This window comes from Punctularia strigosozonata (assembly GCF_000264995.1).
Source record: "Punctularia strigosozonata HHB-11173 SS5 unplaced genomic scaffold PUNSTscaffold_13, whole genome shotgun sequence".
NCBI lineage: Eukaryota > Fungi > Basidiomycota > Agaricomycetes > Corticiales > Punctulariaceae > Punctularia > Punctularia strigosozonata.
The window spans coordinates 278,855-305,749 of NW_006767445.1; the positions used below are offsets into that span (position 1 = coordinate 278,855).

Below are 26,895 nucleotides of genomic sequence, written 5' to 3' on the forward strand. Positions count from 1 at the left end.
GCTCCGGCACATGTATAAGTACTGCTGCACGATGGCCTGTTATCAGCCTCCACCTTTGCCTCCGTACCTCTTCTCAGAATGCCCGCGATAACGATCGTCGGCGCGGGCGTCTTCGGCCTCTCCATCGCGCACTCTCTTCCGCTCGCGTACGACATCACCATCGTTGCGCGCGACATGCCTGGAGACCCGGATTCGCTGGAGTGGGCCAGCCCTTGGTGAACAATTTTTATTACTCGTACGCGCGTCAAAGGATGCTCATGCGGCGGCGACTAGGGCCGGGGCAGGTTACGGTGCAGGCGGAACGAAAGATCCGGTCGAAAAGGAAATATACAAGGCGAGCTTTAGGTGGTTCTGGGATATATCAGCCAGATTTCCGGAGTCGACGGTCAGGGTGAGTGCATATATGCGGCGTTTGAAGGCCAGAGCACCGACCACCTCACATAGAGGATACGATCTCAACTCTTCCGGGACAACACCAGCACCGACGATGACCTCTGGTGGAAAGGCTACCTTCCCGACGTACGTTTCGTGCACCTTAAGTACCGACGCTCCACTCACCACACCCATCACATAGTACCGTATCATGGACCCGTCCGAGCTTCCGCCCGACTCGAACGCCAAGATTGCGATCGAACATTCGTCCATCGTCTTGACCCCACCTGCATACATCCAGTGGCTCTACGATCGACTCGTTGCCCGCGGCGTGCGTTTTGTTCGTGGCACTGTGTCATCCATCGCGGAGGTCCAGAGCGGGACGTTTGGCCCCGAGCCGGACGTGATCGTGAACGCGACCGGCGTTGGCGCGAAGACGCTCGGCGGCGTGATGGATGGGGATGTCGAGCCCATCCGGTATGTAACCAACATCTTATGACCGTCATGTTAACTTATAACCTCACTTCGTGCTCAGAGGGCAAACTATGCTCATTCGCGACAAAACCGGCAAGATCGATACCATGGTTCTCAGAAGTGGTATCGACTACTGCTATGTCATTCCTCGGCTCGATGGCACGGTTGTTCTAGGCGGGATCAAAGACAACGGCGACACGTAAGAAAGCGCTCTGTGTTCGCATATCCCATCTCTCTGACACGTGTCCTCAATCCTGTGGGCCTACAGGAGCCCCGAGGTCAAGCCGGAGCAAAAGGCAGACATCGCGAAGCGCTGCCACCAGCTGAACCCGCTCGTTCCCGACGACTGGACACAGATGGAGATCGTGCGCGATATCGTTGGAATACGTCCCGGGCGAAAGACTGGGCTGCGCGTCGAGTCCGAGCTTATCGATGGTGCCAAGGTAGTGCACGCGTACGGTATGGCTCCTTCCTCCCTTCATATGAGAGTGCGACGTAATCGGTCGCTTTTGTACAGGCGGCGCAGGCGGAGGGTACGCACTGAGTGCGGGCGTTGGACGGCGGGTCGCATTTTTGGTGGACGAATTCATTTATGCGGATCCCAATCCCGTGAAGATCAACGTAACTCGCGACGGTGCTAGAAGCCGATGTATTTGCCAGTAAACCATGATTTGCGGTGGCGTGAGAACCGTTATCAAGCGCGTGGCATTTGTGGCAATCGCACTTGCTGTGTACTCTGTGGCCTTGCCTTGTTGCACTCGACTCTGTCGGAACAAGTCTTCCGCGAGATTACAAGAAAACACTGGAGGTGCCGTTACGGGCTCGTTGCTCTCCCTCCATCCATCTTCAGGGGAGGATGGACATAGTAGACACAATTGCGGGGCGCTATTCATCCAGATCTTGTGACGAAGGTGGATGGCGATATGCTACTAGGACACGTTTGAAGGAATCCCGGTATTTTTTCCGCCTTTAATATATTATCTTCCGCTGCTATCCCGTTCATCAGGCCGATGGTGGTCCCAAGTCCAGTGGACGGAGTATGTCGTGCGTTGTCGTGACGGACACATAGAGTGCCACGGCCATAGACCATGTGTGCCACAGAGGATACGCACCACTCAGGACAAAGACGGCGTATATGAACGATGGTCGACTTTGCGGCAACCCAACTCCTTATACTCCGCTCCTCGCCTCACCATCGCCTCGCCCGTGACCTGACGTGAGTTGATATTTTTCTATCATTTTCTGCTCTTGTACTGACTCGATATCTTTCTTGTCAAGGATGCGACACATTTCTGGAGCGTGGACTCCGTCGCGGCTTGTCGAGAAAGACATGTCATGCTGTCCCGGCCTTGACGGCGATGCCAAACGTGTTCGCCTAGAGGGGATGGAGGACGTCGCGCGAAAGCTCACCACCTCCTCCAGGGTCATGAACGCGACGTATTTGTACATCGATCTAGACTCGCCGACGGCCAACGTTCCCGAGTTTCAAATCTCGCTCCCGCACCTGCGGAAATTGTCGATCAAGTACCCCTCTGTCGATCCGGCGAAGCAGATTCTGTCGTTTATGGCCCTCAGTTCCCTAGAGGTGCTCGAACTTTGTGACCGCTGGAACGTTATCCTTCCGGAGGGACAAGACTCGTCGCCGCTGCTGCACTACCTGGCTCAGCCATCAGCCATCACCCCGAATCCTTCGGTAGCATTCTCTTCTCTCAACCACCTCTGCATGCAGGACATGCGCTTCTCTGAAGCTTCATTGTGGACCTTCTTATCGCAGTGCACGGGTCTCAAACACCTCTGCTTGAGCGACTGTTCCATGCCTTACGATTATTCCGGAGCATTCTACCCTCCGGCCCGGCTGCCAGCCCTCGCGACCCTGCGGATTACCTACCGGGATACTTCCCTTGCACAAAACCTACTAGCTTGTATCGACGCCCCCACGCTCCACACCCTCTCGCTTCGCGACCTCAACGATATCGCTTTCGTAAATTGCGCTGCCGTTCTCAACGATTCCTCGGACTTGTTCAGATTGGACTACAAGAGATCGTGCCGTTTCCTCCGGTCGTTCCTGGTCCTCGAACTGTTTAATATGCACGCATTCCCAGCAGCCATCGCAGAATTCCTGGTCCATTGCCCTGCCCTTCAGCACATCGTGCTCACCAATTGTACCCCTAAGATACAGGAGGGCTTGGTCCTGACCGTGTTTCCCAAGAGGGCTTTAGCGATATACCAGGACCCAGGGCGCTACCCCTCGCACGTTACGGAGCGCGTACTGCCCAGTCTCAAAGACGTCGATTGCTTCAGTGCAGGACTCATCGGCCAAAAGACGACGCTGGAAGCGAATTTTTTTTGCCCGACTCAGGGTGTTATTGCGACTTCCCCAAGAGGAACTGGCTAAAGGATCCGATCGAGCGACGGTCCTCCGCATTTTCGGAGATGCGTTCTATAGGCGGGTTCTTGTTGAAACCAATCTTGCACGAATGGTCCCGATATGGAGATATTATGGCGGGGACGAGGAAGCCCACAGGTGTCCTTCCGTTATCCGACTTATCCTGCAACGTCGTTACCTCGGTGAGACATCTTCCCGATCGCAGCTCCCTGGACGGCTGCCAACCCTCGACGCGGGAACCACACTCTCGTTACCGGACATTTCTGCATGACTCACGATAGCATGATATGATTGCTATTCCCTATACACTCTTTCTTCGCATTCTGAAAATTTCCCATTCATGATACTGTGCTGGACCTGGAGACGCATGCAGATCGTATCGTAAATACACCGTCCGAAGGGCCGAGCTATGACCCCCGCCCGCTGAGCCGGCATCAACAGTCCCGCCGACACCCCTCGTCGTCGTATTCAGACAATAGAACGCAGATTGACAGGCCTCAGACCTCAACACTCCTTTGAGTTATTTTTTACCTTGGTCAGTAACATTCCGCCTCCGCCTGCGCATCGCCAACTGAGGCGCCGGTGCCAGTGGCCAACACAACTCCACCCCTACAACGTCATGCAACGCCTGCGACCTATGACGTCAACGCGCCCTCCATAAAACCGCCAACACACACTCTCAACTCTCAACACCACCCATCCACCGTTTCACTGACCACGACAATGAATACCACCACGATGAACACCACCCCCTCCGGCAACACCACCAATGCCATCAACACCTCCGGTGCCCCCGCCACGACGGGCGCTACCGCCGGCGCCGGGCTCGGCCAGAAGGTCAAGTGAGTGCACTCGCGAGCGACTCTCTTTTCAAGTCAACAGTGGCTGACGATCTTTGGCGGTGGTGCAGGGGCGCCTTCCAAACCGTCCACGGCGTAGGCGAAAAGATCCGCGGCAACGCGCTCGATGCCGCCGACTCGGCGACCGGCGACCGCGACGTGCACGGTGCGTCCTTCAATAACGCATCACAGAGTTCCTTGACTTGACCTCGCACCTGTGACAGGCACGGGTATGCGCAATGCCGCCGTCGACCAGAAGGGCTCGATGGAGACCAACGTCGGCGTCGCCAACATGCGTGGTGCAGGATCTACGATCTAGAGTCTTCGGAGTCCTCGCAATATACCATTGCAGCATAGCGTCACACATGACTGGCAAAGACAGAAGATAGAGAAGCCAATGCAACGGCTGTATTAATAGTGTATCATCTAATAAGAATGCAATATGAGTCCCTGAACCGTGACACGATTGAGCAGGAAGGGGTCGCTTACACATCAAATCCTCACCAACCCTTGGTAGATCAGTTTCTGCTCGAACACGACATTCATGCGGACGACAGTCCGCTTTCTTCCGTCTCCACCAGATCCGGCCTCCGTGTCCGTACCGGGTCTGCTCGCGAAGAAATGCAGTTTTAAGAATCATGCGATCAGACCCGAACGAAATGGACTGCTCACCGAAGTAGCGATGCGCCTGTGCCTCCGCGGCGGTCAAGCGGTCCTGGTGGTCATACCGTAACAGCTTGTCGAGGAAGTCGATCGCCTCATTCGAGATGTACCGCCGGTTGTCCGTAGTGACGAACCGTGTCCACGGCTTGCGGGGATATCTATCGGGCCAACGGCCATCATCAGTGTTGCTGCACATTGAAAGGAAAGGTGGGCACGCACGTTCCAAGTATATCGTCAAAGTGCGAGTCCAGGGCGATGTCGTATCTGGCGTGGTGAATGCATGAGTATACGAGGGCACGAAGACGCGCAAGATGGTCGTTACGTACTTGTCGAGGTAGGCGAAGAGATCATCTGTCCCGAGCACCTTCGCTATTTTGACGAGTTGGTCATAGTTATCGTGGCCGTGGAAGAACGGCGTCTTCCTGAATATCTGCATCAAGCCCGTATTTGTCAGTGTGGGGGGAGAAGGACGGATGGGGTAGAGGGGACGTACGATGGAAGCAAAAGTGCAGCCGAGACTCCACATGTCGAGGCTGTAGTCGTAGTACTCGTAGTTGACGAGCAGCTCGGGCCCTTTGAAGAATCGCGAGGCGACGCGGCAGTTGTAGTTCATGTCGGGGTGGTAGAATTCGGCGAGTCCCCAGTCAATGAGACGGAGCTAATAGGCTCGCGATCGTCAGTCTCGCAATGATGAGGAAAGTGACGTGGTCCGTGTAGGAGTTGGCAGACGCATATAGACGGGAAAGGTGGGGGGAAGGGTTGGTGAACATACCTTGCGTTTCTCGTGGTCAATCATGATGTTTTGTGGTTTGATATCCCGATGCATGATGCCCTTAGAATGGCAAAAGTCCAGCGCCTATAAAGGAGGTCATCAAGGCAAGGACCATGCCGCAGCATCATGACCGTAACACACCTTCAGAATCTCTAATATGTAAAACCGCACGTCGGCGTCCAACAGCCGAGGGTACAACCACTTCGGGTCCGCGGCGTCCACGTACTCGGTGATGAGGCTCGGTATCTTGCTCACCGGGTCGCGCACGACGTCGAGCAGCTCGACGATGTTCGGCCCGCCGGCGAGGTTCTGCAGGATCTTGATCTCGCGCTTGATCTTCTTCCGCTTCACGGGCTTGAGCACCTTGATGATGCATTTCTCGTCACCGACGACGTCGATCCCGAGGAACACCTATCGCGAGGGCACATACGCATGTCCCGTTGGTGAGAGAGGAAGACGGAGAGGTGACGATGATTAGACTCACCTCGGAGTACTTCCCGTGCCCGACTTTCTTGAGGATTTCGTACCGGTCCTGCGTGCCCCACTGCACCTGCGTGCTATCTGCGATAGCGCGTGGTCTCAGCCTCGGACCGACGGGCTGAGCGACGAGAGACACACCGTACTCGTACCATAACGGGCCCAGCCTGGAATTCACGTCCGCATACACCTTCGACACCGACTTGATCACGCTCGAGCGCCCCGCCATCAATCACCCGTGTCCAGAATCCAGATGTAGTGGCTTGCTTGCAAGTGGGTCCGGTTTCGTTTATCGCGCAGATTGAGTGGCGCGGGTCCGAAAACCTTGCCGGGTTGTTTGTACGACTGAGATACAGATCTGGAGAAGGACGGGGCGAGTGGAGGAGCAAAGAAAGAGCGATAGATCCAGAGGCAAAAGACAAAATCGCCGACGGCGCAGGAGAGACGGCCTAGGGCATCAGCATGGTGCTGACTTCCGCTGCCGCATGTCAGACTCGAGGCGTTGTCGCCGCTCCCCATGGGAGCCTCCGCGGCATCTCCTGAGTGCGCTCTACAAGCGCCCGGGCTTCCATGCGAGACAATGAATACGATAGTGTTAAGGGTGATAGGGTGGCAGATCAGGTTAAACAAGTCGCCGTCATTTACGAATCTGAGAATAACATTGGGATTGTGAACGAAAAGCCCCTGTTTGTATGCGTACATTCTCGTCGGCGTGAAGGCGACACGGGTATCGACATGATATGGCTGATATGACTGAAATAAATAGTCTGTGTGTGTAGCAGTAGAATATACTTGTGCCGTTGTAGAACAGTCCCTTGATCGTGAAAACGTGCCTGCATCTCGTCCGTTCGGTTCGAGTCGTAGCAAATCGTAGCATCATCCTAGAGTCAGCAACCCGACTCGCTCGTCTCTGACCGATACCAGCAGCAGATATCGCTGACCGTCCGCCTTGCGGTTCAGCGCCGCCTGGCGAACCTGTTGGGCGTAGCCAGGCTGAGGTATCGGGAAAGCGGCCAGCAAGGATCGCCAGACGTCCTCGTCCGTAAGCCAGGCCGCGTTGCGGGTCATGATGTCAAACACGGAGCTCGGCACGTCGACGGCGAGAGTCGTGATGCCGTTCTGTATAGAGGTCTTGACTTCCGTAGCGACGTCGAAAGCTAAGGACTCTCGTGAGCTCAGGCATACGCGGAGTAAAGAAGCAGACGAACCTCGCTCAGTGAACATATGTTTCGTCGTCTTGCGCTGCTTCTTGACCTCCATAGGGAGCAGCAGCTGCACGTCCGGCTTGGAGGCGGTAGGCTCCTTGCTGGCGACCCCACTTGCTGGCGCATCGAAGTTCTTCATCACCCCGGACGTCGTCGCGTCGATGCGCTTCTGTTCCGCGATTTGCTCTTGAAGCCATTCCACGAGTTCGTGCTTCGAGACTATAACGGAGTAAGTACCATCGTCAAATAAACGTTTGACGGCCAGCTTTGCAAGTGAAGACGCACGGTCATACTCGGTGCCCTTGAGTACACTCTTCACCTTGAACGCCGGGACGTCTCGCTTATTGGCCATCCGAGCCCGAGGATAAACGATGAACCTGGAATAGATATGAGCCAACATCTCACGCGCAAGAAAGAAACGAAGTGATGCTCACAAGATGCCCTCCTCCAAACACTGCGCTACATGATTCTCCGCGTCCGCGACCCCGGACTCGTACATGACGTCGGCGCTAATGTTATGCCTCCACAGCAAAGCCGCGACCTCCAGCCTGTCCTGCATATGCCCGGGCGTGAAGCTCACGACGTACACGTCGCACCGGCGCGGGGACCAGAACCCGAAGGAGCGCTGATCCCTGATCAGGTTCTTCACGGTCGCGTTCTGGTAGATCGCCAGCGCGGCCGTGATCTTCTCGAACGAGATCTCGACCGCGCATGCGTACGTGGCCGGCGCGTCCGGGTTCGGCGGAGTGAAGGTGGATATGAGGGTGTCGTATCTGAAATATGTATGCCGTATCAGCGGGTGAGTGCGAGGCGATGAACGATGTTTGAACTGACCGTCCACCGATGGCGAGGACGTCTGTGCGTTTGTTGCGTTTGATGACCTCGAAGCAGACGCCGTTCCTGAAGGTCTTCCTATGGTGATCGCTAAGCATCAAGGGACGGAAGTATATGTTCACGGGCACGCCGGCTAGCGCAACATAGGATAAAACGGAGCGAATATCCTCGGCCATGGGAGTGATCAGCTTGGTCAGTGTGGGCGAGATGCGTCCAAGCTTGGCCAATACGGAGTCCACGTCCGTGTCTGGCAAGGCGCGTTAGATCGCATAGTAGAGCAAGCACTCGGAGGTTGCCGACCTGCTTCGGACATGACCTCTAGTTCATCGGCGGTACTTCGGGGCAAACCCTTTTTCAGAAGCAACGCGCGCTTCTGTGGAGCGGTGGAGCGCAGCTGCATGAGGATTTCAACCACTGATTCCCTCAGATTGGCGGGTACACGGTTCAGGGTGGCATCGATGACTGATGTATAGATGGTAAATGCGTGAAGGGGAAGTTCAAGCCTGGAACTCACTCATTGAGTGCGATATGTGGATATCGTAACTCGTGGCAAGACCCGGGAAGCTCTCAAGAGTTTCGTAGACCACCGTGATTGCCTCCGCAATGGCGACGGCAGGGCCAAGAACTGTATCCGGTGTGATTATATCGAACACGGCAGCTTTCGAAGTCTTCGGATGGACTGGCAGCGTGCTGAACCATACAATCATGTTATCAGATAATGTATAGGAACTGTGTGGCGAAGTGAAAACCTACTCCGGCTTGAACACATCGCCGATATGATATCGTTTAATTCGCTTGTGTCCTGCCCTCGCGGCCAATCGAGCGAAGGGTACGATCATATCATCGGGTAAATATACAGCTTCGCCTTGCTTGTCTAAGAAAACGGCGCGCTTCGATTCATCTTCGGTGTTCATGCGCGGCAGAAGCAGCGCGGGCTCTCCGTGTATGGCACCGTGGAGTTTGAAGATGTCGATGAGCCGCTCCTCGACCACCCCGTCCAGCGTCGTCTGCTCAGGCAACTCTACGTCGGAGTCGTACAAGTATCCCCGCGCACGCTTCGCAGGCATGTCGAACAACGCGGCCAGAAGGACCTGGAGATGAGGCGAGTCCGGGGTGACTGCAGCGGGGTGAGGTCGGTTTTAGAGCGACGTGAAATTTAGACTCCATACCTATTTTCTTCATTGCAGTCTTCACTTGCTCATCTCCCAAGAAAGATGGATACAGTGAGCTTTGAGTCAGCTCAACAGCTGACGGCCGGTCAGAAGGCTTATGCTGCAATAGCCACTTGATGACTACCGATAGTGTTAGGGTCGTTCACCTTCTGACAGCAACAAAAGACTGACTATCATGTTGTCTGGTCCTCTTGCCATCCCAGGTGTCCGGAAATTCTATCTCTGGCTTTCTTATGCTCTCGATCACCTTGACACGTTCGGTTTGCGTCGAGAACGGGTGGTTCATCTCGAAAAACACGATCTGCGATAACATGTTAGAATCAATGTTCTGGTTCTTCAATCTTGACGCACCCCTAGGCTGTACATATCTACCTTGGTCCAATCTCGACGACCACCTGAAGGGCAGAGCACCTCGGGCGCGATGTATAGTCGTGTTCCAACCTCGAGTGTCATCTCGTTCTGCGTAACGGCTGCCTTGGCCGACAAACCCGACGGACCAGCAGCGACCGAACTCATTGTCGCAAGTCCGAAGTCACCGACTGCCGGAGATATGCTCAGCGACTGCTCTGTGCAGGACTTCACAACTACACACCTTTGCAGTCCCCCTTTGCATCTTAGCGTATAGTGAGCACAGGTACAGCCACCAGTGTGATAAGTTACACACCAATAAAAATGTTGGCACACTTAATGTCACGATGAGCCTGCGAAGATGATGAATATCGATGTCTATGATGATACGCATCGGGTGACTCACGATTCCATGGCTGTACATGTGCACGAGTGCTTCTACAATTTGGTTGAAAAGCCTCCAGCACTCCTTCTCGTCGAGCCCTTCTTCGATACGCTGTCGAAGGATTCGCGATGAACGACAAAGTCAAGACAACGAATCACGTCACTGACCTCGCGAAGTGTTTGCCGCTCGATGAACTCCATATGTATAAACATCATCCGGGGTGGTTCGGGCTGAGGCCGACGATGCGCCAGGGCCCAGGAGTTTCCAGGGCCGTTCGGCGCAAGCAAGTCATCGTCGATACCAAGGTTGAGCTCGTCCTCGCCTGGCTCATCATCATCTTCCTCGTCCGAAGATCCGTTCGCACTATTCCCGCCTGAGCTTGACCGAGCGAATAGTATCGTGGGGAATGTGTAGTTGCTCCCGGACGCAGTCCGCGACGTGAGATCGTCGAGGTTGGGCTTCAAGAAGTCGCTCCCGCTGCTGTCGAAAGTGGAGGGGGTCTGGTTCGAGTTCGACCGGGACGCCTGGACGGAGGTGATCCCGTCCGCCGTGGTGTCGTCGCCGTAGGACTCCTCATCCGAGTTCGGGTTTGGAAATCGCTCCGGCTCGGGCTCGCCCACCCACGAGTTATAGTAGCGGACGATGTATGGGTGCGTGAGCTGGCTCAAGGCCTCGACCTCCCGGTTGATTTTGCCTGTACTCTGTCCGGGCCGGAGCTTGATCTTCTTCACTGCGTAGATCTTGTTATCGACCCTATGCCGGACCTTCACAACAGACCCGAAACCACCCTTTCCCTGGAGAGAGATCAGGATATGCGCGCACAAAAAGCACTCAAACCTACGATGATTTCGAGCTCCTCGAAGTCGTTCTTGTACCGACTATAACGCTGCACGGCGGCAGGGAAGTAATCATGCACCGGGGACCCAGAAAACATGGCAGGCTGAGGAGTACGCGGGCCGGCGCCAGCTATTGCCATCGGGGGCGTGGCCGTTGGAGTCGAGGTCGTTACGACTGGTGATAGGGAGCGCTGGATACCGACTTCAACGAGTTCAGACAGAAGGGTGTCGCACGGAGCTCTGCTGTAGGAGGGCATTCCAAGCGTTTTCGTAATGAATCGCTGAAGCGGCTGAGAAATGTCCGCTGGGATGATACGAGGTTCAGGCAAGAGCAAAGCAAGGTAAGTCGTCAATACGCACAATACTGGAGCGCAACATAGGGTGTCGGGTACTTGGTGACGACCTCTCGACCCATGAGCATCTGCAGAAGCAGGACGCCGGTGTAGTACACGTCCGTGATCTTCTTATGTTCTAGTGGAGACTCCACGAGTTCTTGGGAGAGCCAGCCTTCGGGAAGCGGCAACTCCTCGGCAGGCAACGGAACACCGTCTGAGATCGGATTGGAGCGATGCAAGTCCGTGATGCGCACCGGCCACCCGGCTCTGCCGAGTTTGACGATGCGTGTACCGGTCGCACGTTCGTGCTGACCAAGGAAGACACATTCAAGGCTGACGCCTAACATCATACGAGTAAGCCCGTTTATCATGACGTTCGATCAAAACCATATCCTACCGCGATGCAACAGTTCCGCTTCGTGGAGTGCGCGTAACCCTTTCAATATCTGCTTGAGGTACATGGTTGCTTTCTCTTCTTTCAGGGTGTCGTTGTCTCCCAGAACGTCCAACAAGCTCATATTGGGCCGCTTCTCGCTCAGAACCGCGAGTCTCGAAGCCATAGCAGCATTCGGCATCGTAAGCTTACAGGCATATACGCGTTGCACATGCGGATGCTCGAACCGGATGAGCCGCTTGATCTCATCGACGAGATTCCGGAGCTTCTTTCGCCCGGGCGACGTGCTGTAGTACGAGGACTCGAAATTGACAATATGCACCTCGAGCAGGACATTGGCGGTAGCCTCGTCGCAAACCGGTTCGGCGAAATAGGTGGTACCGAGGCCTTCTACTCAGATATTCAGGGCTGGGTCTCCGTGCACATTTCGGGGCGCGGAAGCTCTGCGACGTACCTTGGCGTGGATGGAAGAGTCTGACTGAGTTGAACTTCACGCCGTCTACGGCGACGTACTCGTCGAAGACCAAGGTAGGGGTGTCGCTCGCCGGTTCTGAAGGCACCGCGGTTGCGTCCGAGAACGCCCTGCTGCGAGCCATGGTACGCTCTTGTTGGGATTGCTGCTTCTGACGCTCCGCCTTTTCCGCCTCCAGCTCGGCGTTGACCGCTAGCGCATTCATCGCTTTCCGCTCCAGCTCCCGTTCGGCTTCGGCCTGCTCGCGCTCGCGCTTCGCCTGTCAAGCGTGACTCGTTCAGCATGACTCGATCGCACGTGGGCTGTAGCAGAACTCGCTAGAACATACTCGTTGCTCGTCGGACGCCCTCTTGTTCATCTGAGTAGCCAGGTCAGGGGCATCGGGCATGGGCGTGGCATTATTTACGATCCAATCTTCTACGAGATTACATATCTGGTGACCGAGAATATGAAGATCAGGGTACAGGATACAGCATGCTCAGCAACGTACGTCGAAGATGACCGCCTCCGAACCGCGGCTTTTCTGAACGGCGGTATTGATTACGTGGGTGAGCTTGGTAACTTGGGTAGAGCTAAGGCCCTGGGGCTGTTGTATGGTAAACTGGGGTGATGCATTGTGGGGGTATGTTTTAGGTAGTCTAAGCAGCACAAATAGTGAGAAATGAGAGTCACGCCAAGTAGACGATTGTGGAAAGCAGACGCACCGAACGTGGAGTTGGCAATTGACCTTCCGCTGGTGCTTCGGATCGGGATGATTGATTCGGATGATAAATTCTTTGACGCTGGTAGCACCCTATCGGCACAAACGTGCGTTAGCATTAATAGCACGTCCTCCCCACGAAGATCCGGCAAACACACACCTTCCACACGGTGGGTGGTGGACACTCGATGAAGTTTTCTGTAAAGATCGACTTGAGCACTTCGATTTCTTGCTCCTGCAGCTCTGCGTTGGTCGCCATATCATGTCCTCAGAAAGAGTTATATGTCGGCAAATGGTGCGGGGTAATTGCGAGGAACTGTGGTGATAGAACCTGCGCGGTCGGTCGGTCGAGCAGAATGGCGTGAACAGGGGAGGACCCGAGGGACCTCAGCAGTTCAAGCCTCCATGAATGCCAGCAAGATGGATATGAAGATTTGTGCAACGAGGTTGAGGTCAAAGGTCACCGCGACACCCTTGACTCGTGCTGTCCCCAAAGGGCGCGAGGCGCTTTACCTGGCCTTCTTTATCGCGAGGTTTGATAGCCGAGTCACGTGCTATCATGGTCGTTGTGACTTATTCGGCGTTCGTCGCCTTTGCTTCTGGACATTGTCATCTTTGCATATTCATAGAGGAACTGAACAAGTTCTCCATGAACGTTGCTCTCACAGTATCAAAAGACCATCTAGAACTGACATTCAAGCTTTAGCTTTGGTCCCTTCAATCACCGGGAGCCAATTGCAAAGTCAAACTGGCGACAACAGTCATCGGTACAGTGGTATACGCAGAAAAGCATTACACACAGCAAGACGGGCTCCCCTGAGGGAGCCTCTAGGTATATCGACAGGTATATCAAGGAACAACAAACCACTACGCAGAAGAGAGACCAGATTCCTCCGTATCATCATCAAGGCGCCGGTTGCGTACAGGATCTAAAACCATTTAGGCAGATATCAGCGGCTGCCGAAGCGCCATTCACAAGTAACCGTGCTGACCAAAGTATCGGTGACAAAGCGCCTCGCCCGCGGTAAGGCGTTCTGCGGGGTCGTATCGCAGGATCTTGTCCAGGAAATCGACCAGCTCGTTTGACACGCATTTCCTGTTGTCCTGTGTCACGAAGCGACTCCAAGGCTTACGCGGCCATCTTTGAGTTCCACGTTCAGTCGAGCGAACCAGTACGGAAAAGGGAATATGTATGCTGACCTCTCGAGAATATCGTCAAAGTGAGGATCCAGCGCGATATTGTACCTGATACCCCGATGAGCAAATACGGGAGCGGAAAGTCGGTCGCATGCGTACTTGTCCAAGAACGCATACAAGTCATCCGTTCCGAGAACCTTGGCGATCTTAACCAGCTGGTCGTAATTATCATGTCCGTGGAAGAACACGTTCTTCCTGAACACCTATTCCAACACCGGGTCGGTTAGTGAAAATGCATTACTAGCATCTGCGACGATCTCACGATGCCTGCCAGGACGCATCCAAAGCACCAGACGTCGAGGCTGTAGTCGTAGTACCCGTAATCGACGAGGAGCTCCGGGCTCTTCCAGTTACGCGTGGCGACCCGGCACGTCAGGCGCACTCCAGGGTGATAGAACTCCGCGAGACCCCAGTCGATCAAACGCAGCTATGCCCAGGTCCATACGAATTAATGTAGATGCCAGGAATGCGATGAAACGGCTCGGACTTTACGCTTGGCATGGTCAATCACGATGTTCTGAGGCTTCACGTCACTGTACCCAATATTAGCGGGCTCCTTGTCATTGAGGGAAGTGTAGCTTGATCTTACCGATGCATGATGCCCTTGGAATGACAGAATTCGAGTGCCTATGCGCAGAAACTCTCAGCATAGTTACATACAGCACGCGCTGGTACGTGGAGAAAAACCATACCTTCAATAGCTCGAACATGTAGAACCGCACATCCATATCCGTCAACCTGGGATAAAGCACCTTGTGGTCCACCGCGTCCACATACTCCGTTACCAAACTCGGGATCCTCGACGTCGGGTCTCGCACGACGTCCAGCAACTGCACGATGCTCGGCCCGCCGCTGAGGTTCTGCAGCACCTTGATCTCGCGCTTTATCTTCCTCTTCTTCACTGGCTTGAGAACCTTGATGATACACTTCTCGTCGCTGGACGTGTCTAGACCGAGAAACACCTATACGACGATACCGATATCAGAACCCGCTCATTCACAGTGCGAAGATTTCCGCTTAAACCTCTGAATATTTCCCTTGCCCTACTTTCCGTATCAGTTCATACCGCTCTGTAGATCCCCACAGAACTTGCACATTCTCTAAGACGTCACATACAGATCAACTTTGGAGACAATATCGCATAGGACGCCGTTCCCTACCATACTCGTACCACGTCGGTCCCATCGACGCGTTCACGTTCGCATAGACCTTCGAGACATGCAGGACCTCGCGGTCGGAGTCCATCGCCTGCGCTTGCATCTCCCAGACAGGCCACGCCAACGAGACGGGCGACGTCGGTGGTCAAGAGGACGACGACCGCTGCGCATCTCATGATCGCCATCCATCACATCGTGCACAACAGCACCGAGAACGTGCACGATAAGGATAGCCTGGTGACCAATCCACTCCTAAGTTACTCATGAAACATTTACGTAAACGCTGGTGCATGCATGCGAAGCCCGAATAATGCCCATATCGCCACACTATTCGAACAAATATATTCAACCGTCCAGCACTGTTAACTCCTCGCGGCGGACAGCGTAATGTCGCAGAACATGGGGTACGACCATAAGCATATGTTGCATACACCTCTACCACAGAACATCCTGGAGGACATTGAACCTGTACCGACATGCTCCTAGGGCGCTCGACGAATACCGAGATGGCGTCCGCATTTTTAGAGCTTGCCAAGGCTGGCAGCGGCGATGTTCTGGCCAGCAGCCTTAGCGCGCTTGCGAAGCTTCTGCGTCGACTTGTTGCCGCGGAGACCTCCGCCCCAGACACGGCGCTGTTCCTCGTACTTGTCGGTGCTGAAGGATGCAATTGATATCTGACGTGATTGTGGGATAGTGAATGACTTACAAGTTGGCCTTCGCAGCGCTGACCAGCGTGCTCAGCTCCTTCTGGTCCTCGGACTTGACGTCTTGGAGGGTGAGAACAGCGGCGGTCTTCTTGTGGACCACTGTGCCAAGACGGGCCTTGCCCTTGACGATGACGTACGGGACACCCATCTTGCGGCACAGGGCGGGTAGGAAGACAACGAGCTCGATAGGGTCAACGTCGTGCGCGATGACGACGAGGTTGGCCTTCTTGGCCTCAATGAGAGCGACGGTGTGGTTGAGGCCGTACTTGACGAATAACGGCTTCTTGTCCTGCGCGAGTCATGAGCAAAAGGCCGAAAGCCGCATGTTGAACGTCATACCTTGGTCGGCTCCTTGCCCTCGGCGGCGTCCTTAGCAGCGGCATCGAGGCGCGCCTTCTTCTCCTGCTTGGTCTCCGGGCGGTACTTGTTGAGCAGCTTGAAGAGCTGAGTAGCGGTGTTCTTGTCGAGAGTGTGCGAGAACTGCGCGATGGAAGGGGGGACCTTCAGGCGCTGGTGGAGGATGACCTTCTGGCGCTGGAGGCGGACGTATTCGGGCCACTTCACGAAGCGGGTCAGGTCAGTCTTGTGCTGGATGTCCTGCCCTGCAGAATGGATTAGATACAATCCAACATCGGAAGAGCGAAGACGTGCCGATGCCGAAGTTCTTGGGGCGCGACTCGAAAAGCGGGTTCTTGACCTGCTTGGTCGACTTGCTGGCACCACCGGGAGCGGGGGCGGGCTTCTTTCCCGATCCGGCTTTGGCTTTGGGCGGCTGGTCATTGAGACGAGTGTTAGCAACGAGGACGTCAATTGAATGACCGTCGCCGTCGCCGTCCTCGGAGCTCTAACGCCTACCCACCGAAGTGAGCAGACCCAGCAGAAGCGTCATTGCCATAGAGGCTCAGCATAAAGTTGTTTAAAAAAACAACCGCTGGCTACGTCTACAAGTCCGATCAGCACATGAGCGGAAAAGGTCATCCGACTCGACACCTTACCATCCATCTCATTTCTTCATGATTTTGAGACGAATAACGCAGTAGAGCATTCCGAGGACGTCGAGGGCTCCACCGGGAGTATTCAGCTCACCATTTCTTGATCTTGAGGCCGGACGGGAAGGGAGTGGAGGAGATGGCGGCGTGGTAGAGCGTGGGATTCAAGAGTCAAGACGAACAGATTCCCAATTTGGTCGGAGTTGTCGGAGTTTCCCCCCTGCCGAATCAAAGCGAACCTCCTTTGTTAAGCTCATTGCTCGCAGTTGTTGACAGGATATCGATCTTGATTATGCAGAGTATGGTGAATCTTGTGAAGCAGCTTGATCTAGGCCACACTCTGCTAGCTAAGCCCTTATCTGGCTCTTCGGCTGCTCTTGGGACAGGGCCTCGCTCAACCTTGCACACCCTTCTGAACAATTGCATTCGGAGTCTGGACGATATGCTATGCCAAGTATCGCCACTCCATGATCAGGGATTGAACTTAATCTGCCCTCAGACCATATACCTCCTGCTCTTCAATGTGTTGTCGGATGCGGGTTTGCGTGAATTACCTCCTGTACGATCAACGCCAATGGAGCGCGGCTCTGCCAATGTGATCTAACCCTCGCGGCTTCCTTACTTCTCGCCAGCTTCGCATACCTCTTTCAGGCATAGAGGATCATCTGTCTCACCAGCGCATCAAGTTCTCGCCTCGCTCCAGGGCCCCTCTAAGGTCGAAGCCCGAATCTTCAAGGCCCGCCACGTCGTTGCGAGAATGTCGGCCGTCGCATATTGTGCGGCGAGCCCACCGCTGCGCATGCCAACTGCGGGGCTCCAAGGGAAAACGAGCGAAGGAATGAGACAAGGGAGACTGAATGCGCCGCCACAGCTCGGGCCTGGCATCCACGCCGCAACGCCAAACTGCCGCGAACAATGTCCTCGGACCGGGATTTGGGCCAGCGTCCGCAGCCCTGAACTCCGATCCGAGCACGCGGAAACGATTCTATTGAATTGGATGCTAACCGTGTGTGCACGCATGAGCAAAAACCGGACTTCCACTCATCAGGTTCTCCACGAAGGATATCTAGAGGAATGCAGACCTTGTCACGCTGAGGCAAAGATGTACGTACGTAGTACGTACATCGTATTTCGAGCTTGTTGTCCTGACTTCTGACAGACAATTCTGCCCGATCGGTGATTGGCAATGGTGATTTCTCGGTCCCGACTCGTTGGTCATAGCCGTCTCACTGTGCACGTTCTCAGCAAGTTCTTAGACTCAACGTTATCACCAACCCTTCGAGTGCCTTTTGACAGGTGTCTGGGTGCAGAAGCTATTTCTCCGTTGATGATCACTCCTCTGCGCTGCCCGACAATCGGACTGAACCACAATCATGCAACTCCGGGGAAAGTAGAAACCATAGGTTTGGAACTTCAGGCTTCAGTGGTTCGCATATTCAACTCAGTGCGTGATTGTTACACCACAATTCTACTGAGAAGCTCCTGTCATCCAGAGAGCTCAATCATCCGCGTATCACACACCACCACGGGTATCCGCTATGTTGGGATACAGTGAATGCATCGCAGAAAAAAAGAATGTCTGATTAGTCATTGTATAGTAAGAAAGTCCATGGGCCAAATAAAGGAACGACCGTAAATAGTTTGGAATTCCCTATATTGTCCAATGATGACGATGGCAACGACGGTGACCGTCATACCCCCAGGGCAAGAGAAGAGAAGAAACGGGCGATCCCATAAGCACACTCGCCAGCTCGTTAGAGCTTCGCGCCGGTGTGCAGGGCGATGGCCCAATAGCCACGCACGGTGGCGGTAAACTTGCCGCCGGCGACGGTGAACGTGGAAGCGCTGCAGGCACCGCTCGAGATCGCGCCGTCAATGACGTTGCAGTATGTTCCGTCCGGCAGGCTGGTCGTGAACGTCTTCGACCATGCGCCGCTCTCGTTGTTGATCGCTACGAAGCCAGCAGAACCTGAGAAAATCGGATGTGCGCCGTATCAGTTATTTCTGTTGTCCCTCTGGACCTCCGCGGATCAACAGGAAACGCTACGAACCTCGGCCAAATGCGATTTGGTTGGTGGAACCTTGCTGCCAATTCGACACCGCCGCGCTGCCCACGGTGTTGCGGAAGGCGGCCATGCCGGCGATGGGCGTCCAGCGGTGCTGGCAGAGCCAGCCGTTGACACCTCCGGAGCCGTAGCAGGTTCCGTAGTCTGTCGAGGATCATCAATACTTATTCCCCGCAGGATGACACGCGGACGTACTGCCGTTGGGTCCTCCGGCGTCAGTGTTGTCGAAGGTGTAGCTGGATAAGATTGTGGGTGTGCCGTAGGGGTACGCGAGCATGAAGACGTGAGCCAGGGTGTAGGAGTTGTTGGCGCTCTGGTACGTCAAGGATCCCGAGCCATGCTCCGAATCGTGGGTAGCAACAGTGACAGAAGCGCCGCTGGACGCAACAGCGACTACGATTTGCTCGTGAGCGTCGGGCATACAGAGGAGCCAAGATGCAACGAACACTTCTTCTCAATGCCGTTAAGGGAAGCGAGGTTGGTCGACGTGAAGGCCTTCTGAAGATCACCGTAGTAGTCGGATACGGTGACGTCGCCTATGAAACACATTCAACAAAAGTGGTGACCTTGTTCGACAAGGCACATACCAAGAGTGTTGTAGCTCTCGGGAGGGATGGGTTGGCCGCTACCGAGGGCTTCCTGGGTGATGTAAGGCTTGCTCGAGAGGCGCGATACGATGTTCGAGAGCGAGTCGATATTGACATCTGTACTGTCGTTAGCTACCCGTTTGGCCCGAGGTCATCGAGCTCACGTTTAGCGGCGTCGAGTCTGAAGCCGGCGACTCCGAGCGACAAGAGATCGTTGCCGTACTGGGCCAGTCGAGAGCGCACGTACTCCGTCTCAGTGTTGAGGTCAGCGAGATTCTCGAGTTGACACGTCTGAAGCTGAGTTTTGTTGCCCCAGTCCACTGTGCTGACATTTAGGCTGCTGCGATGACAAGCGCGTTGAAGAACGTACGGATCGCGTCACCGGTGGTGCCGCAGTAGTGAAAGTCGAAGCCGGAGTAGGTTCCCGGGTAGTCGTAATGAGTAAAGGCTGAGGTGAGGGGGTGAGCTTGTTTCGCGCGTCGGATGAGACGTCAACGTACTATTGCCTGCGACGCCACTTCCGCTATCAGTACCGGCCATGTGGTTCCAGATCACATCAGCGATGATGTTGACGCCAGCAGATTTGCACGTCGAAACCATGTTGGCAAATTGGTCACGGTTACCACGCTTCGAGGTGAGGGTGTAAGATACCACTGGGACAGCGTTACTGCATGCACACGCCGAAGATCAGTAGGCACGCGCACCTTGATAGTCCGTCCACCAAGAGTCGCCAGTAACATGTTCGGATGGCGGGGAAATTTGAACCCACTCGTACCCTGCGGGGCCGAGGTATTGCGTGCATTCTTGGGCTATACTATCCCAGTTCCATTGGAAAAGTTGAACGATGATTGCTATTGCGAGGTCCATGAACTTGTTGATTTCCTTCTACACGTAAGCAGAGCCACGTACGTTTGCCGGATGGTGTGCGGGATTCGAGTGGTACGGCGGAGACGGCATTGCGTGTCGTGGCGATGGCAAGGAGCGACAAAGTCGGAAGCATTGAGCGTACCATGGCTGAATATTGAATCTTGAAGGGGATCGTCGAGAGGGAAGAAGGGAAAGGTGTGTTGTAACCGCAAACCCTCTCGGGTAGTCACCACCCTCATGTTCATCATGATCGCCGTCCTATTGTTGGCAACAACAGCCACCTCGCGGGCAGCAGTTACCGGCAGTCTCGATTCATGACCGCCTTGTTCTCTGCTTTGCGGCCTATGGGCGAACATGCTGGTCCAGTACAGAATGCAAGTTGTCGAATAGAGCATATGCCATATCAAACATTCCTCGTTCTTCGCGCGAAACCATCAGATGGCCTTGTGAACCTCCTGAAGCGGAATACAAGGCAAGGTTCAAGTTCGATATTCATTGGTATCGTTCTCTTCGTGCCAGCAGGTGCGCGTCAGAGCCTCAGGACGAGGAGAAGGGCGGAGACATGATGGGGTACGGGAGCGTGTGTGCATCTCCGCTGGTCTGAGTCCTCCTGCCATCACTGGTCTCAGGTTGCGCAGCTTTGAGCGACTATACCAAAAGCGAGAGTTCGCCGCATCCCATGCGACCAACACCGTCCGCCGCGCCCAACCTCCACTCGCACCACTCTGTCCACTCATCCCTTATTCACTTGGTACCCACCCTGGGGACGTCGAGTGGATGACGAAGGACCGGTAGCGGGTCGGCCTCTTCCGCTTGCTTCTTGCTCTTTTTACTCCAAAGAAGCCCGGCGCCATTGACTGAGAATATGAACCTGGGTACAGAATTCTCCTCAATGTCGCGCTCGTCCCACTCCGGAAATGAGAATGTTCCTCGGTATGGGTTGCTTGGTTCGCCACCGTCCAATGGCTGTCTCACAGTACATATCGACTAATATCCTCCCAGGGGTATGTTGGAACGCGCGCCCTTTTCCCCTGACCTTGAGCTTGCGAACAATGGCAAGGATCCGGTTGTGATTCCGTACAGTGTGTAATATGAGCCGCCGGCATGGCACGCCATAGAACCATAGAGTGAGGTTTGTTTGTGCTGTCGCTTTATCAGCACTGGTTCTCGAGGAGAGATAGATCCTAATCGTCTCTCAAGTGAACCTCGATATGCCTGCCGTCCAGCCCGGAAGCAAAGTACTAGTCACTGGCGCCAACGGCTATATCGCCGTTTGGGTGGTCCGAAATCTGCTCGAACATGGTTACTTCGTCCGCGGGACCGTCCGATCTGAAGCCAAGGCGGAGTATCTGAAGACGCTCTTCGAAGATAAGTACGCGGATAAGTACGAGTTTGTGATCGTGGACGATATCACCAAGGTGCGTCCTGCCGGTCACGGCTCTCCTACTACGCATTCCAGCGTGATCGGCATTTCGTCCCCAGGAAGGCGCGTTCGACACCGCTGTCCAGGGTGTAGACGCCGTCGAGCACACTGCGTCACCGTTCAACACTCATTTCGAGGATCCAGAAGTAAGCAGGCAATTGGACACGCCATTCCTCTACTCACGATCCTCGCATTAATCAAGGACTTCATCATCCCTGCCGTCAAAGGCACTACCTCCGTTATCGAGAGCGTCCTGAAGCACGGGTACGGCCTCTGCGCTACGCCACGCCGACATCGTTGACATAATACTCTACAAATTCATACAGCAAAGATGTCAAGAGAATCGTCGTTACGTCCTCTTGCGCGGCTGTCCTGCATCAAGATCCCAATCCTATTACGTACAGCGAGAAGGACTGGAACGAACAGGCTGCTAAGGAAGTGGAGGAGAAAGGCCGGGATGCCGCTGCTATGCAAAAGTACCGTGCGTCGAAGACCCTGGCAGAGAAAGGTTTGTCATCCTCGTCCGTAAATGCCCAATTGCGTGATGCCAACCGGAACTCCGAGCGTAGCCGCCTGGGATTTGTACAACAAGAACAAATCATCCGTAGGCTGGGACCTCGTGGTTCTCAACCCACCGTATGTGAGTATCTCGCAGGCAAATCACTGTGGCCTCATGCTCGGGACTGATTCAGGGCGCGCCAGGTCTTTGGAGTACGTATCGTGCCGCGACGGATCAGCAGTTATCGCGCGGATCTGACCTATTTCTTTCACAGCCTGTCATTCATGACGTATCCTCTCCTTCCTCGCTAAACACGTCGATGCTGGACTGGTATGACACGGTCGTCAAAGGCACGAAGGACGAGAATACTCTCGCCACCTCGGGTAGCTGCTGGATTGATGTCCGTGATCTGGCCGAAGCGCATAGGCTCGCGATCGAAAAGGAAGCGGCTGGTGGGGAACGAATCATCGTTTCCGGAGGTTCGTACTGCGCTGCATATGCACCTCGTCCCTTGAGTGGCTAACGCAACGTGTTGCACGACCAGGTCACTTCAAGTGGCAAGATTGGGGTACCTTCTATTTTTTTAACGACGCCATGTGATCGGCACTGACCGCTCTTCCATATCTTCGCAGTTGACGCTGCTAACTCGATCACACCGCCGATTTACGACAAGCTCCCAAAGGGCAAACCAGGGGCAGGCAAGGGCCTGGACGTCGTTCACCTCATCAAGTACGACGTGTCTAAGGCGAACCGTATCTTGGGGCTGGAGTACCGTAGTATCGAGACCGCGACGAAAGACACGCTCGAGGATTTCAAAGCCAGAGGCTGGTGACTTTTCCATCCGCTCGAGCGGAAGTAGCGCCTGAAATGCAATCCGCATGTTCATATACCTTATCGCTGCGGCGAGAAGTCACTCGTTTTGGAGCTCGTTGGCGATTGAGCTAGAGCTGCTCTGGGCGCCGACTCGCCTTGAGCATTATTGCAGGCTGTCGGAGGTCTGAGTAATCCCTCGGCAATCATCTCGAGGGTGGAACTACACTATCAGTGCCTGGACCAGCATTTGTGGCGTAGTGGCATGCAAGCCAGGCTGATTATCGGAGTTCTGATGAGCTAGTGCCGCGCATGGCATGACATCATATGTCAGGAGATTCGGTCGCGGAGGCACGGAACTAAATCTTGCAGAAGAGCGCCGCATTGGGACAAGAGCGCGAAGCTCATTGCGCTTTAACCTCACATCTGACCATAATCAGAAAAAACCGTGGTGCGCAGGTGTTGCGCTCGTATGGAAGACTTTGCTGAGGCTATCTTTCACTGCTTTGTACGTATCCAGTCTGATTCAGTTCAGCGACGTTACGTTACATACGTGTGCTTAGAAGCTTACGAATATCGGTTACCGTACAGCAGCATATCTACCGCCTACCTCGGGATTACCGCTATGCTCTCATAATAATGCAGAACGTCATGTAGACTAGCAGTACGCCGAACTCACTGAGTAACGATTCAAGTGGATCGTCGAGAATGCAACGACATACAACGACATGAGTATATCTGCGCCGCCGGAAGCCGGGAATCCGTCTGCACGAAGGTCCTAGGACATCTCCAGCGCCGATCCTTGCGGCCGCCACAACTCAGCAGACGCAGGCAGTACAATAGTACATGCCCTTGCACAGGCATGAGTAGAGACGGCTCGCAGTGCGGGCGCTGGGTAGCCTATCGACTTCCGGCGTCAGGACAGTGAAGAGTGGGGACGAAAGATGGGGGGACGCACTGCAGTATTTATATGTCGAGGAGCCGTGCTACTGTGCATGCCAATCATTATTTGCTTCTCGGCAGCCGAGGGCCCCGAGGAGCCTACATACATCATGTTGCGCTTGTTGTCAATTCCGGATAGAGGCCTTCGATTCTATTGCGAAAGCCGGCGTGACGAGTGCGAAGACCCACTGAGGTGCACAATGTCATGGGAACAAATACGTCGAAGAAGCCGAGACTAGACGGATTCGCAAGGTGTTCCGAAAGAGCGAGAAAAAATCAGGTTCTGCGTACCGGCGACGAGTCTGAGCATGACAACGCCGCATTGATGGCACAGGCCTGGGCAAGATAACCGAGCGCTCCAGTGGTCAGTGTAGTGATAGATCGGCGGCGGCCAAGAGAACTGTCCCGGATGGATTTGCTGGAAATCGATGGTCACTGTATCGGCCGTCACCAGACCTGAGTTTGATGGATGTACTTTGAGACTTCCGCAGGTCTGAATTTAGCGGCTGAGCCCTCTAGTGGACAAATCCGCTAGATGGTCTCACCTGGTCAAAGACTCAGCAAAGAAGTGCTACACGAGAAAACCGTCGTGTCTCACTTTCATAAACGGCCTGACGATGCGAAATGATACCTGACGACCCGTTGCGGTTCCGCAAGCCTTCATTGATGTGCGCTCTAGATTGTGGTTTGTAGATTGACCATTAGCAGAGCGATCACGAGGAGAAGTTCCAGTGTGGCGCTCGCCGTCGGCAGCTGGATACAAAACCCAATGCGTCTGATCTGAATGCGTCTCGATGCCAGATGCCAGAACGCCAGGTACGCGTAGCAGTGCCGTGACACGCCGGAAAGTCGCGCACCCGTGTTGTGGCGCCTCTGGCGCAGTCGCAGAACCGAATACATAGGATCGATGGGGTGGAGCACCCGGAATCCCTACACACAATCGATAAGAACAGTATCGGGATCCAGCGAGTAAAAGCGGCGAACTCGATGATCAAGCTTAGGATGTGCACGAACTGTCTACTAACTGGGTATTGGGCCCGGTGCTGTTTCACCGACGACTTGTCGTAGAGTCACAGGACATAAATAACCAGCTCGTATGTGTGATGCAGTCGTGAACTTCCCGCCCTCAGCCGAGGCCGAGTATGGTTCCGATTGGCTGCGTGGTCATAGTATGTCAGTTTTACATACAAGATGCGGAGCAAGTTACTCACCAGTGCATACTTACTGCCATCGTGAGATATATATATATCCAAATCATGAGCAGCCAGAAGATGTGTGGCGATATTGTTGCAGGGTGCTGCTGGTGTTCCCGGAATGTTGAACCATTCTCCGTTCTGCATCAAGCTGTGGCAGTGTATACTCTCGAGCGTGATTGGATGTCGCATCCACCGGTCGTGCGACCACTTGTCACTCCTGTACCTACCTACCGTTAAGTCGGATCTTGTCCAGTACTGCGCCGGCCATTACACATGGACGCTTTAAGTATCGTGTCGATATTCCCGGAGATACCGGAACACAATCATCTGCTTCCATTTCGCGATTTTAGATGGCCTCGTGATGTGGCAAAACGAAGATGGATAGGTAGGTAATCAAGTCCACGAAATGACGAGAACACGATCGAAGGCGGTTCGATCCTTGCGGCCACCACAACTCGGTCGGCTACCTGCAGTACAACGGTCCAGAAGTTCCGCCGCGCACGAGTTGGTGATGGTGGCAAGCATCAAACCGTCTCCGACCGCAAATGCTCGTCTCCATCCAATGCTGCTCAGTCAAGGCTCGATACGCGTACATGACAATAGACGGTCGTCGACAGGAACGCTCGCTCCTATGGAGCAGAGGTGAGAATGCTGTCTGCAACACCGCCGAAACAATCGTGAACCTTGTGTGCTCACTTTTCTGAATAGGTCATGGAGCATTGGTTTGCGTGCCTGAAGCCATTATAATCGGCTTGGTCGTTTGAGCAACAAAAAGGGTTGCACCATAATCCTTCGCTCGCTGTAATGGCATCCTGATGTTGAACCTGCGGCGACGAGGCCCAGCACTATTCTATCAGGGGATGGTGAGCTCAACTCTTTCAGCTCGATCGATACGGTTATGTGGTGATCCCCTACTCGCATAAGCAATGGCATAGATGATATTGCAATAGACGTCGAACGTTCCGAAAGTTGTTTCATGCTTATCATCAGAGCTTTGCTGCTGCTCTGTGAGCTCAGTAGATCAGCGTTCGTTTCGCACTCGCAAGCAACGTAGCGATGTCCAGTCGAGGGCGCGTCCAACGCCAAATGCTTGCCTTCGAACCGTTTCCTGGCATATCCCGCAGTTATATCAAGAGTGTATGATGGCAAGGGATAGGGACGAGGGACGAAGGTGTTGTCACCGACCGCTCCTTAAGTCGATGCGGAAGAAGCTTACTGATCACGACAGGACTTCGCCCATGCTTTCGGCGTCGGGCCTATTAGCCACACATTTAGCGCGACGCCTAATAGGGTCTCCCTCGACCGCACGATCCGTTGAGGAGAAGCGAAAGGAATGCCATTTAGGCTGGGAATCTGTGGATTCCCCGTCTCATAGAACGCACAGAAGGATGAGTAGTGCCGCTCCTGATCCGCTCCGACAACTTCCGATTGAGATTGTGTCTGATTCAGGCGGGAAGTCCTGTCAACTCTCTCGCGAGCACCAAATACTCCGCGCATGGGACGCGACTTGAGGACGCGACTAGTAAGCGTCTCAATAGTATGATTATGAACACCTTCGGCGGGAGGAATGGCCGCGTTCTGGACATCCGTTCATCCTACTACGGCGGCCCTGGGAGAACGAACATTCGACAGATGGGTTTGACGAGCCAGCTCCCTACGATGGAATGCGACGCCAAGCTTACCTGTGGGCTCCTTCCTTTGGTTGTATGCCCCGCTCATCCGGCATCTCATCATATGTCCATCTAGGCGTACACGTGTTGTTCTCGGAGACACTAGTTATTATGGCGGATT

The 26,895-nt window shown here is 54.4% G+C and overlaps 9 protein-coding genes across 9 annotated transcripts; 4 read left to right on the forward strand and 5 right to left on the reverse strand.

The window, feature by feature from the left end:
* Positions 1–78: 78 nt before the first annotated feature.
* Positions 79–1,390, forward strand: PUNSTDRAFT_137505 (nucleotide-binding domain-containing protein; the record flags this gene model as incomplete). The annotated part of the gene is made up of 7 exons (XM_007387147.1): positions 79–215; positions 274–391; positions 445–519; positions 575–849; positions 908–1,045; positions 1,115–1,289; positions 1,364–1,390. 7 exons carry the CDS (start codon positions 79–81, stop codon positions 1,388–1,390), a joined length of 945 nt encoding a protein of 314 aa, XP_007387209.1.
* Positions 1,391–1,988: 598 nt separating this feature from the next.
* Positions 1,989–3,241, forward strand: PUNSTDRAFT_137506 (uncharacterized protein; the record flags this gene model as incomplete). The annotated part of the gene is made up of 2 exons (XM_007387148.1): positions 1,989–2,062; positions 2,125–3,241. The coding sequence occupies 2 exons, from the start codon at positions 1,989–1,991 to the stop codon at positions 3,239–3,241; spliced, it is 1,191 nt and encodes a 396-aa protein (XP_007387210.1).
* Positions 3,242–3,970: 729 nt separating this feature from the next.
* On the forward strand, positions 3,971–4,390 carry PUNSTDRAFT_137507 (uncharacterized protein; the record flags this gene model as incomplete). The annotated part of the gene is made up of 3 exons (XM_007387149.1): positions 3,971–4,074; positions 4,143–4,237; positions 4,296–4,390. The coding sequence occupies 3 exons, from the start codon at positions 3,971–3,973 to the stop codon at positions 4,388–4,390; spliced, it is 294 nt and encodes a 97-aa protein (XP_007387211.1).
* A 74-nt stretch (positions 4,391–4,464) lies between these two features.
* On the reverse strand, positions 4,465–6,456 carry PUNSTDRAFT_91648 (Pkinase-domain-containing protein). The gene is made up of 10 exons (XM_007387150.1): positions 6,125–6,456; positions 5,991–6,067; positions 5,648–5,917; positions 5,507–5,590; positions 5,228–5,392; positions 5,061–5,164; positions 4,954–4,998; positions 4,744–4,892; positions 4,561–4,678; positions 4,465–4,497 (listed from the first exon to the last, which is right to left on the reverse strand). Exons 1-9 carry the CDS (start codon positions 6,210–6,212, stop codon positions 4,614–4,616), a joined length of 1,047 nt encoding a protein of 348 aa, XP_007387212.1. The 5' UTR covers positions 6,213–6,456; the 3' UTR covers positions 4,465–4,497; positions 4,561–4,613.
* Positions 6,457–6,629: 173 nt separating this feature from the next.
* Positions 6,630–13,144, reverse strand: PUNSTDRAFT_91651 (Serine/threonine-protein kinase). The gene is made up of 23 exons (XM_007387151.1): positions 12,825–13,144; positions 12,669–12,757; positions 12,455–12,602; positions 12,293–12,397; positions 11,947–12,223; positions 11,496–11,882; positions 11,124–11,438; positions 10,769–11,067; positions 10,095–10,721; positions 9,949–10,038; positions 9,859–9,895; positions 9,787–9,807; positions 9,546–9,733; positions 9,366–9,495; positions 9,192–9,314; positions 8,776–9,139; positions 8,537–8,712; positions 8,323–8,484; positions 8,023–8,269; positions 7,623–7,961; positions 7,474–7,565; positions 7,192–7,407; positions 6,630–7,140 (listed from the first exon to the last, which is right to left on the reverse strand). The coding sequence occupies exons 1-23, from the start codon at positions 12,921–12,923 to the stop codon at positions 6,860–6,862; spliced, it is 4,812 nt and encodes a 1,603-aa protein (XP_007387213.1). The 5' UTR covers positions 12,924–13,144; the 3' UTR covers positions 6,630–6,859.
* A 272-nt stretch (positions 13,145–13,416) lies between these two features.
* PUNSTDRAFT_107064 (Pkinase-domain-containing protein) lies at positions 13,417–15,155 on the reverse strand. The gene is made up of 10 exons (XM_007387152.1): positions 15,022–15,155; positions 14,885–14,961; positions 14,554–14,823; positions 14,451–14,488; positions 14,349–14,394; positions 14,124–14,288; positions 13,961–14,064; positions 13,865–13,909; positions 13,657–13,805; positions 13,417–13,593 (listed from the first exon to the last, which is right to left on the reverse strand). The coding sequence occupies exons 1-10, from the start codon at positions 15,119–15,121 to the stop codon at positions 13,532–13,534; spliced, it is 1,056 nt and encodes a 351-aa protein (XP_007387214.1). The 5' UTR covers positions 15,122–15,155; the 3' UTR covers positions 13,417–13,531.
* A 100-nt stretch (positions 15,156–15,255) lies between these two features.
* Positions 15,256–16,620, reverse strand: PUNSTDRAFT_145854 (ribosomal protein L4; the record flags this gene model as incomplete). The annotated part of the gene is made up of 5 exons (XM_007387153.1): positions 15,256–15,672; positions 15,725–16,014; positions 16,065–16,327; positions 16,356–16,497; positions 16,585–16,620. The coding sequence occupies 5 exons, from the start codon at positions 16,618–16,620 to the stop codon at positions 15,540–15,542; spliced, it is 864 nt and encodes a 287-aa protein (XP_007387215.1). The 3' UTR covers positions 15,256–15,539.
* A 1,848-nt stretch (positions 16,621–18,468) lies between these two features.
* PUNSTDRAFT_74571 (glycoside hydrolase family 13 protein) lies at positions 18,469–20,234 on the reverse strand (the record flags this gene model as incomplete). The annotated part of the gene is made up of 9 exons (XM_007387154.1): positions 18,469–18,683; positions 18,766–18,924; positions 18,976–19,173; positions 19,227–19,316; positions 19,368–19,484; positions 19,532–19,687; positions 19,738–19,815; positions 19,868–20,020; positions 20,072–20,234. The coding sequence occupies 9 exons, from the start codon at positions 20,232–20,234 to the stop codon at positions 18,469–18,471; spliced, it is 1,329 nt and encodes a 442-aa protein (XP_007387216.1).
* A 1,204-nt stretch (positions 20,235–21,438) lies between these two features.
* Positions 21,439–23,079, forward strand: PUNSTDRAFT_91663 (D-lactaldehyde dehydrogenase). The gene is made up of 9 exons (XM_007387155.1): positions 21,439–21,652; positions 21,717–21,803; positions 21,860–21,921; positions 21,984–22,165; positions 22,227–22,297; positions 22,360–22,368; positions 22,431–22,635; positions 22,701–22,724; positions 22,789–23,079. Exons 1-9 carry the CDS (start codon positions 21,446–21,448, stop codon positions 22,986–22,988), a joined length of 1,047 nt encoding a protein of 348 aa, XP_007387217.1. The 5' UTR covers positions 21,439–21,445; the 3' UTR covers positions 22,989–23,079.
* The last annotated feature ends 3,816 nt before the right edge of the window (positions 23,080–26,895 follow it).

Bases quoted from the DNA above. Each gene is read 5' to 3' on its own strand.
- PUNSTDRAFT_107064 (XM_007387152.1), bottom strand. From the start codon at position 15,121: ATGCAAGCGCAGGCGATGGACTCCGACCGCGAGGTCCTGCATGTCTCG. The intron at 13,910-13,960 runs GTACGCATGCGA...TCGGGGTATCAG, and splicing joins TTGTATGCGTTCTTGGACAA to GTACAATATCGCGCTGGATC. The intron at 13,806-13,864 runs GTCAGCATACAT...TGGAACTCAAAG, and splicing joins TTTGACGATATTCTCGAGAG to ATGGCCGCGTAAGCCTTGGA.
- PUNSTDRAFT_91648 (XM_007387150.1), bottom strand. From the start codon at position 6,212: ATGGCGGGGCGCTCGAGCGTGATCAAGTCGGTGTCGAAGGTGTATGCG. The intron at 5,918-5,990 runs GTGAGTCTAATC...CCCTCGCGATAG, and splicing joins GGCACGGGAAGTACTCCGAG to GTGTTCCTCGGGATCGACGT. The intron at 4,893-4,953 runs GTGCGTGCCCAC...TTGGCCCGATAG, and splicing joins TTTGACGATATACTTGGAAC to ATATCCCCGCAAGCCGTGGA.
- PUNSTDRAFT_91663 (XM_007387155.1), top strand. From the start codon at position 21,446: ATGCCTGCCGTCCAGCCCGGAAGCAAAGTACTAGTCACTGGCGCCAAC. The intron at 21,804-21,859 runs GTAAGCAGGCAA...GCATTAATCAAG, and splicing joins CTCATTTCGAGGATCCAGAA to GACTTCATCATCCCTGCCGT. The intron at 22,636-22,700 runs GTTCGTACTGCG...TTGCACGACCAG, and splicing joins ACGAATCATCGTTTCCGGAG to GTCACTTCAAGTGGCAAGAT.
- PUNSTDRAFT_91651 (XM_007387151.1), bottom strand. From the start codon at position 12,923: ATGGCGACCAACGCAGAGCTGCAGGAGCAAGAAATCGAAGTGCTCAAG. The intron at 12,398-12,454 runs GTACGTTGCTGA...CTCGGTCACCAG, and splicing joins CGGAGGCGGTCATCTTCGAC to ATATGTAATCTCGTAGAAGA. The intron at 9,496-9,545 runs GTGCGTCAAGAT...ATGTTATCGCAG, and splicing joins TAGATATGTACAGCCTAGGG to ATCGTGTTTTTCGAGATGAA.